This window comes from Mirounga leonina, unplaced genomic scaffold (genome assembly GCF_011800145.1).
Source record: "Mirounga leonina isolate KUSES-001 unplaced genomic scaffold, KU_Mleo_1.0 Mir_154, whole genome shotgun sequence".
NCBI classification, from domain to species: domain Eukaryota; kingdom Metazoa; phylum Chordata; class Mammalia; order Carnivora; family Phocidae; genus Mirounga; species Mirounga leonina.
The window spans coordinates 52588886-52598971 of NW_023270389.1; the positions used below are offsets into that span (position 1 = coordinate 52588886).

Consider the following 10086-nt stretch of genomic DNA (forward strand, 5'->3'; position numbering starts at 1 on the left):
TTCTTTTTTTTTTTTTTTAAGATTTTATTCATTTATTTATTTGACACACAGAGAGAGAGAGCACAAGCAGGGGAGTGGCAGGCAGAGGCAGAGGGAGAAGCAGGGTCCCTGCAGAGCAGGGAGCCCGATGTGGGACTCGATCCCAGGACCCTGGGATCATGACCTGAGCTGAAGGCAGTCACTTAACCAACTGAGCCACCCAGGTGCCCAGTTTATAACCACTTCTAACTAATGTTGAGTGAGAAAAACTTCAGTAGCTAAAAAAATTTGTACAAAAATATCTTGGTGATACCATTGACACACTTAGAAAAATCAAATAATGTTTCATTTGAAATTTTCATGATTAATTACATTTCTTTATTTTTATAGTGTTTGTTTTTTTATCCTTAATTTTTGTTAGCTTTTTAAAAAAGATTTTATTTATTTATTTGTCAGAGAGAGAGAGCACAAGCAGGGGGAGCGGCCAGCAGAGGGAGAAGCAGGCTTCCCACTGAGCAAGGAGCCCGATGCGGGACTGGATCCCAGGACCCTGGGATCATGACCCAAGCTGAAGGCAGATGCTTAACCAACTGAGCCACCGAGGCATCCCAATTTTTGTTAGTTTTATCTGACAATTTATATTGCTAGTAGAATGAAAATATATACTTAGCATTTCTATTTCATACTTATGCTTTTTTGGTATCTTATGTTTATACATTTTCATAAATGTATTAACATTAAAATGTATTAAATAGTTTCACTAATTAAAAAAGTGAATTCTGCACTCCATTTTATAAAATACTAGTATTAATACTAAGTAAACATTAAATTTATACTAGAATTATTTTATTCCATTCCTGTGATTATTTCAGGTAGAAAAAACCCCAGCATATGCAAAGTTGCAGAGGCATGGAACATGATTTAGGGAATTCAAAGAATCTGGTACTGGCGTGGTAGGTGGGTTGTGAGAAATATTCTAGATAGGTGAGTATTTTGCTCCCTGGCCTATTATTTGTTTTTGACTCATCATCCCTGTTCTTGGACTTTGACCTCACCATATACCTTCATTAACGTATAGCAACCCTGAGAAAAGTACTTGTCTTCTCTGTGCTTTTGTTTTCTTATCTATAAATGAGAACAAGCTGGTGCCTGCTTCATAGGATGGTAGTGAGTTCATAGCTGTAAAGCACATAGAACATTGCCTACATAGAGGAAAAGATTCCTTTTCCTGTCTGATCTTTTGCCTCCTATGAATTACCTGCTTAGTTGAATCATTCTGTATTTAGTAACCAGTAGTCCCCCACAAAGAGATTATTTTTTCTCTCAGAATTAACCCCAGTCCTTCCCAGTTCCATTTAGGGTACCTTTCTTCCTACTGGAATTTCTAACGTGTGGCCCTCTGTATCCCTCTCCTGGGATCCAATGCTCATTGCCAACATTATGGGAGGACATTAGGAAAACCCCTTTCTCTTCTGGATGTTTTTGAAATCATCTTATTTAATTGTTTTTCTTCTTCTGGGAAGACAATGGGGTTAATGTATTACAAGGATCTGTGTGTTTCCTCTAGAAAACAGACCATCCCAACAAGGGGAAAAAACATGTAAAGGTGTTTTAAAAACATGTAATTTTTTGTTAAAAGCCTCTGTTTAGAAATCTTGTTTTATTGTTTTTAAGCTATGTATATTAAATAGGAAAAAAAAATTAGGTGTTACCAGTGGCATGTAACTTCAGCCTTGAGAAAAGCAATATAAGGAGCCAGAACATCTCATTTGGAATGGCCTCTTGCTCGCGTGAGCAGTGTCTTGTCTGTAGACAGTGTCTCCCTCCACAGCAAATCAGGGGCCCTGGACCTTTTGGCTGATTGAAGACTTCTGTCTTCAGGCAGAAGGCAAGAACAACGAGGGTGGTATCAGGGTATTTCTCTCTTTTTTTATAGAGGATAAAGGCACAATGAGATTCTTGGGCTAGTCTCTATCTTTTCATTTTTGAAATTTCTCATTTGTTGTGATGTTAAGAAAAAAAAGTTGGGCCAAGGAGGAGAGGTAATTCCAATTTTGGCTGATCCTGGAGTGGATCACTTGATGTTCCTTCTGATTCCCTTCAGGTTATGATTTCCTCAAGACAAAGGTAGTTTACAACTTGATGTAAAACAGACCTGGGATTGTGGGAATGTGGCAAGTAGGGAGCCAGGGAGAGGTTTCTGGAAGGAAGCAGAGGAATCACTTTTCTCTTTTTCCCTACTCTACTTAGTGACAAGCATTTAGGTGCCATTTCCTACTCCTTACAAACCCTTTATTTGGCAACAGACCTGGGTTTGAATCTGCTTTGGCTATTTGCTACCAGTGTGGCCTTGGGCAAGGTCTGGCCTCTCTGACCTTCACTGTCCTTTCTATCTTTTAATGGGGTTAACAATACTGACTTCATAAGGTTCTTGAAGGGGTTGAGTCCAGTTGTAGTACATAAAGTGCCCGATACATGATAGAGTCAACACATCTATTCATTCTTTTGCTCAATTCTTCTTGTAGTAGCAGTACAAGCCTCTTCGGCCAGTTAAATGAGTCACAAATACATCCTGTGGGTAAGTTAAAACAAGGAACTTTTGACTTGATTAGTGTAAAAAAATTTTAATGATGCCTCCCTTGTTTTTCACCCTCATAGTAGTTGCCTCAGCAAGTCTAAAAAACAACTTCCTAATTTGGTGGGTCATGATTTCAGTTTTAATTGAAATGATTAATTTCCAAACCAAAGGCATACACAGTTGTCATAATTCCTATGATTGCATTAACAATAATGTTAGTGTAATTAGAGTTTGCTGAAAATCCCTTGGACTAGAGTCGTGGGTCCAATTGTGTTCCAAAATAGATTACTTCTAGGGAGGTTGCTGTCTTCCTTAGAAGATGTTGAAGAGCTCAGACTTCAGGCTACCTGTGTTGGTATCTTGCATCCATCATTTACTGGCTGTGTTCCTTGGGCAAGTTTCTGGACCTCAGTTTCTGTCTTCTCTGGACCTCAGTTTCCTTATCTGGGGATTATAATAGTTCTGACCTCATGGGGTTTTTATGAACTAAATGAGTGTACTATATATAAAGTACTTAGAATAGTGCCTACCTCACAGTAATTGTTCAAGACTTGATCGTCATTATGATCTTCTGTTCAATAAAACAGCCTGAAACAATGTATTCTGTTTGACCTGACCATCTTCATTCTCTTGGTTAGGTTACACACTCTTACACTGTGCCGCAGCCTGGGGTCGTTTGGAAACTTTGAAAGCACTGGTGGAGTTGGATGTTGATATAGAAGCGCTGAACTTCCGGGAAGAAAGAGCACGAGATGTTGCTGCTCGGTATTCCCAGACCGAGTGCGTTGAATTCCTGGACTGGGCAGGTAAGGAGGCCTACAGGGTAGTAGTGTAACCAAATTAACGAGCGTTCACTCCTTGGTAAGTCACAGAACCTACCCTAGGTGAGTTTTCTCACAAAGTAAACTTTATTGGCAGCAAATAAGGAGATCATGGAGGGTAACTTCCAAAGCTATGACTCCCCAAGCAAGGGTGCATGGGTTCCTTTTATTTAGGGTTAGGATATTTAAAAAGGGGATCCTTGTCATTGTACAGGCGAGCATAAGGCCCCCCATGCGCCTTAAGGAAACATGCCTATACATACATTGTATGTTATGTAAATGAGGCTTGGGTCCTCCTTGGGTGGAGATTTCAGTATTAGAGTGAGATAAAGATAGTTGTGGGTTATTCTAGAGGTCACCCGATGGCCCATCTGTGCTCAAACTGGTCTGGGTAGTCTGGGCAGTCTGGGCTGGCTGGAGGTCTCAGGGCAGTTGCTATTGTGTAAGGGGTGGTTTCGGTTTCCATTTCCTGAATTAAGAGATAAGCGGGAAATAAGTGCTTAAGGAAAAAAAAAATATGGGACAGAGGTTGGTGCGCGCAAGCAGGTGGGTAGTAAAGGTCGGGTCTTGGGATCTAGCTGGTGACAGTAGAAAAGGACTGAGTGATGGATTTTTTTCCCCCTATGAGTTATAGGTTATACCATCAACAAAGCAAGAGATGATTACCATTTTCACCTTTTATCAAGTTTTATTTGTACATGTAATCATAGCTGGTGATAGTGTGTGAAATCCACTTTTTTTTTTTTCCTATTTTGCTATTGATCTCAAACATTGTACTTAATAGAAACTCTACATATTGGAAGTTAGTTGATTGACTAATTTGTAACAATTTCACCAGTAATTTTCCATAAGAACGTATGTATGATATATGTTCAGGGCCATTTTCTGAGAGACTTAGGCAGAGTGGACCATTTCTTTTCTTTTTTTTTTAATGGTGTATTTGAGTCATATATTTGCTTTCCCAGGTAGATACAGTTATAATAATTTAAAATGACTTTTCAGGCAAAATTAATCTATAGTGTTAGAAGTTAGAATAGCAGTTACCTTTCTCGCATGAGGGGAATTTCTAGGGTGTAACTTTTTTTTCTTGATCTGGTTGCTGGTTCCATGATGTGTTCATTTGTGAAAATTTATTGTGCTGTACATTTGTAATTTTTGCACTTTTCTGCATGTATGTTAAAGCTGCAATCAAAAGTCAAAAAGCTATGTGCTATTTTGAGTTTTAGTGATATTTTGCTACATTCATTTCCACAGCCCTGTAGAAGATAGCTTAGGGATTCCAGGGAGATAATACCTGTGTAATTATGTATGTGTACACACATTGGTTAAAAAACTAGTACTTGTGAAGTTCATGGCATTCATTTTGCATAGTTCTCTTGCATTTGTGCTTTTCAGCAAGCATTTATTAAATGCCCACTATGAGTATAGCATTGTTGCAGGTACAACTGGTTGTTCCTGCCCTCTGGACATTGGTTAGGTGGGGGATGATAAGCTATAGACATAAATAACATCAGAAAGCCTATGAATAAGGGTTAAAATCAGCAGAGGAGGTGGTCCATGCTATGGGGTGGTCAGAGAACGTGAAGTTGGAGCATGTTGGAGTTGAACTGGGCCTTGGAGAATGGGTGGGATTTTAATACATTAGAAGGGGACAGGGTGTGAGCACAGCCTGAGGGCTGGGGTTGAAAGTGGCATATTGAGGGACAGTGACGAGATTGCCTTACCAGAATAGCAAGTTGTAATTTGCAAATGCGGGCTACAGCACAGGTGGAATCATAAAAGAGAAAGTACATAGGCTTTTGAATCAAATTGCTGGAGTTTATATGCTGGTGTCTCCGTTTGAAACCTATGTGACCTCGGACAAGGTACTTAAATTCTTTATACCTTAGTTTTATTTTCCAGAAAAGGGACCAATAATAGATCCTACCTCTTGGCAGTTGTGAGATGATATAAAGCACTTCCCACAAGGCCTGGTGTGTGATTAGCACTTGAAAAATGCTAATTTTTATTACAGCCAGATAATACCCTGAAATGCCAGGTTAAGGTGTTTTCATTTCATTTCTGTTGCAACTGGGAGCCACTGAAAGTTTTATGTAGAAAAGGAAGAGGATGAAAGTGATATTTAGGAAGAGTCATCTGGCAGCAGTAAGGAACTTGCTTATCAGTAACATGAGAGGGGGACTGGGAGAATAGAAATAAGGAAATTGAGGGAAAGTAGCACATTTGGAAAGAAAAAGATGAGTTATATTTTGCGGATTATTTTGCAGATAATTATCCACTTGTACTAAATGTTTTCTAGGGGCAATATTTCTAAGAATAGCTTCAATTTCATGGTGAGATCTGTAAGTAAAAAGAAAACAAATAGCAAAGAATTTAAGCAATCTCCCATGAAGTTATTGTAGCTGAAATTCACATTGTATAATTTAAAATCCATTTTTGAAGAATGACCCATGGTACTTAAAAACAAAACAAAACACAAACCAGGGACAAATTTAAATGTAACTTTTCTGAAAAGAAACAGTTTGGAACTTATGGGTGTGGAGTTCCAGCTGTTTTCTTCTTCCTAATATCCATCTGTTTCGTTTGGGTCCTTACATTCTTGGGGGAATTATACTTAACATTTCCTAAGAATTGAGATAAAAGAAGACTACAATACTATATAAACGAGTATCCTGTTTTCAGATCAGCGATGGAATTGTAAGGATTGGAGCTTCATGGTAATGTAGCTGGGGAATGTCAGAAACACAAACTATTCAACAAAACATTTAACATTTGTTTAATTCAGACTTAATGAGAGTTTAAACCACTACTATTTCTTGTTCTAGTGATTAGAGTATGAGTCACCTGGAGAAGTTTAAGGGGTTGAGGACTCCCTATGTTGCCAGCTGGACTGGGGAGACCCCCCTGGGCCCGGAGGCCTCTGCCCAGCCCATCCCCAGGATGTCACTGAAGGCTTTTGGTCTCCTCACTAGAAGGAATTCATGGGCAGACCAGACACAAAGATTGAGTGGTGCAAGTAGGAGAGTTTATTAAAGTAAGAATACGCTCTCAAGATGTGAGAGCAGGTGAGCTTGAGAGAGAGCTGAATGCCCTGGTTTGGGGTCTCTATCTTTTATTGACAGTTGTTAACTAGGGGGTGGAATATTCATTACTTGGGGAGGGGATTTCTTGGGAGCAAAGTTTTGTACATTTTCTTGCTTATGTCATCACGGTTTCCAGCCTTCTTTGCCTTGGGCCTGTCTGGTTTGATCAGCTTCATGTGGCTTGTTTTGGAGTGCTGTCAGGACAGGTTCTCTAACTTTCCCAATAATTGGCCATAACTCCCCCTTTGCTGGCCTCCAGGCATCCTGTTAAAGCCTGTCTACTCTAAAGCCCACCCAAAAAGATTCTCCTCCATACAGTAGAAAATTCCACTCTTAGAGAGCAATTGCTTTGGATTTTCAAGGTTTGGAGACTTTTCAAGAGTTTTCATTCAAAGAAATTTGTATCAATTGTTCTGTTAGAGGGAACTGGTTGACAGGTCAGAACTCTGAAAGGATGGAAGAGACATTTTTGGAGATTAAGTGTAGGGTTGTGCTAAGGGAGAATGGAAGTAAGGAGGAGTCTGGAAACTGGGCTCATAAACTTTTAATAATCCATAATAACCTGAGCAGGCACTATTCTATTACTTGTAAAGACTATAGAGTCTTACTCATTGTTTCAAGAATTGTTTTTTTTTTTTAAGAATTGTTTTTTAAAAGTTTTTTTTCTCCCTTATATTGATGGGAGGTGTATTACAGAACTGGCATGTTTTTCTGTATGTTTTATTTTTTATTTTTATTTTTTTTTAAAGATTTTATTTATTTATTTGTGTGAGAGAGAATGAGAGAGAGCATATGAGAGGGGGGAGGGTCAGGGAGAGGCAGACTCCCTGCCGAGCAGGGAGCCTGATGTGGGACTCGATCCCGGGACTCCAGGATCATGACCTGAGCCGAAGGCAGTCGCTTAACCAACTGAGCCACCCAGGCGCCCTTTCTGTATGTTTGAAATCAAATCTTCTGTCCTAGTCTCAGATAGGGCTCCCAATTTGTTTGGAAAATCTGGTAACCATACTTATAAAAATTGAGGTGGCTGATCAACAAAAGTCCGGAATATTTTCTAAAAACTGAGGTATCTTATCAACCAAAGCCTGAAATTTTAGAAATGTTGATGCTTAATCATTTGTCATAATGAAAATGGAAAAATTTATACTTTAAAAAATTATTATGTTTCTTAATATTTCCATACTATTTTAGCAATCTGAGATGGGAAATTAAAAGTTTCTGTGTGACCAAAAAATCTACTCAGGAAAGTAAGAAAAATCACAAATTAATTTTATTTATTTATTTATTATTAATTAATTTATTTAAAGTAGTCTCCATGCCCAAGGTGGAGCGAACGTGGGGCTTGAACTCATGACCCTGAGATCAAGACCTGAGCTGAGATTAAGAGTCAGACGCTTAACCAACTGAGCCACCCAGGCACCCCACAAATATTATTTAAATCAGAGATTTATTGAAACACTAAATCAAGATTCTGTTTTACATATTGATTAATGATTAGTAATCTAACACACTAAAAAGAAAAAAAAACAAACATGAAGAAGTGATTATATACAATCTTTTTCTTGGTACTCTAGTAAATATGGATGCCTTTTTAGTTGAATAGAAGTAATTTTTCAACCCATACTTCTTTGGAAAGATTCAGTAAAGTATGTGACAAAAACAAATTACAAGGGCTCTCAAAGAACCATTTTTATCCTTGCATGAGTTGTCTCAACAGATTTCTTGTGTAATCTCCATATGGGATTGAACTACATTTGCATACAGATAGGTCTAGTATCCTCTGGCTCCTTCTTCACTCCTCTTCCTCTTTAGTTTTCGGTGCTTGACTTTCTTAGCTGGAGGATGATGGGACATCTGATTCAGGTATTTGGTCATCATTGATGTTGTGGCCACCAGCCGGCAGAGTATTTGGTCAATGTCATAGATGGACTGATTTTCTAGGTCCTTACCAAATGTATCTGAGGAGGCTGGTTTTTTCAGCTAAAAGAAGAAAGACAGATGATATTATAGATTTTTTTCTTACTGTAGTTCAGATTACATTTGTTTTCTGGATATGTACACTTAAACTCTAAACACTACCCATTATGTATCTATACAAAAGAAAGGTTACTATAAAAGGTGTTAAGTGCAGAAGAAATGCTCTTTTGTATATGATTATAAGATTATAGTGATCATTATCACCATCAGCAAGCATTTAATATGTGCTTTTTATGGTTAGAGCATTCTGCTGAAAGAAATTACTTGAATATTAGTAAAATGTTTTCCTTTACTAAGCAGCCTCCATGTATAATGCAGTCAAATCCTAGTAATTTTATAAATATCTCATTGTTGTGAAGGTCAGTGAGCTTTTAAGATTACCTCAAAATACAGTGCCATTGGCAAAGTAGGAAATTAGTTTAAGAGCACCATTTCCCAGAAAATTATCCTAACCTTAGAAATTAGTTTATAGTCTATTTAAAAAAGAAAAAAATACATGACAACTTTGACATACTTAGCTTTCTTAGATAGATCTGGAAGGGACTTTACAGATCTTTGTCCAGATACTTCATTTATGGATGAGACAGCTAAGAAAGATTGAATGACTTACCTATGGGCCCAGACAGATAACTTCATCTCCTACCCATTCTACTCACTGTAGCTCACTACTTTCCTGATCTATTTTGTAACTTGAAAGAGAGAGGATGAACTAGATTATTTTAAGGGCTTTCTAATTCAGTACACATTGTTGAGCCCCAAGTATGTGCAAGACACTGTACTACATGTTTAGGGGTGAGTGGTGGGGGCAAGGACATGTTACAAAGAGGAATAAGACATGGTACTTTCCTTCAAAGAAGCTGATAATCTTATGTTTTAAAGTCTATGGTATTTATAACTATTCCTATTTGCATCACTAATTCACCTTTTTTTGGTGTTTTTTCCATTTCATCCACAGGTAATGCACAGATAAAACAGACAGGATTAAAAAGAGAGCTTGTACTAAAATATAAATGAGATGTAAAGAACCCTGAAATATATCCATATTAGCAAAACTGCAGCATAGTTTGTCCAGAGGGTAAGGTAGGCAGTGAGATGGAGAAGGCTTAACTTGCAGATAATGCATTTCTTCTGGAAAAATCTCCCATCCAACCTTTGTCCAGAGAGTTCCATCACAAATGCAGAAGCTCTCCCTAAAGAAGCAGATAAACAACAGAGAAAAAGTTAGGGATAGTCCTTGAATGGACATCTTTCTCAACTGGGGAAAAAAAAATCTATAGCCAAAAAATTGGTCACAGAGCAGAATCACTCTGGGATCAGTTAATATGGTGCTCCACTGAAAGCATTGTCAGCACAATATACACTGATGATCATTATAACATCATCAGTCATAGTGATTCAGGATAAATTCAGTGATGTCATAAAGGACCACATTAGAACTAAAAGGTGTCACCTAGCCAATTACTGGGTTCTTTTCTTTCTCTTTCTTTCCTTCTTTCTTTCTTTCTTTCTTTCCTTCTTTCTTTCTTTCTTTCTTTCTTTCTTTCTTTCTTTCTTTCTTTCTTTCTTTCTTTCTTTCTTTCTTTCTTTCTTTCCTTCCTTCCTTCCTTCCTTCCTTCCTTCCTTCCTTCCTTCCTTCCTTCCTTCCTTC

The 10086-nt window shown here is 38.0% G+C and overlaps 2 protein-coding genes across 2 annotated transcripts in view; one reads left to right on the forward strand and one right to left on the reverse strand.

Moving 5' to 3' along the window:
* The window catches only part of ANKRD45 (ankyrin repeat domain 45), a 45463-nt gene that overhangs the window by 14055 nt on the left and 21322 nt on the right, over nucleotides 1-10086 (forward strand). The window contains exon 2 of the mRNA XM_035010782.1: nucleotides 3196-3363. Within this exon, the coding sequence (XP_034866673.1) occupies nucleotides 3196-3363 (168 nt within the window). The remainder of the gene's footprint in view (nucleotides 1-3195; nucleotides 3364-10086) is intronic.
* TEX50 (testis expressed 50) lies at nucleotides 8232-9684 on the reverse strand. Its single transcript, XM_035010783.1, has 2 exons — nucleotides 9361-9684; nucleotides 8232-8441 (listed from the first exon to the last, which is right to left on the reverse strand). The coding sequence occupies exons 1-2, from the start codon at nucleotides 9682-9684 to the stop codon at nucleotides 8232-8234; spliced, it is 534 nt and encodes a 177-aa protein (XP_034866674.1).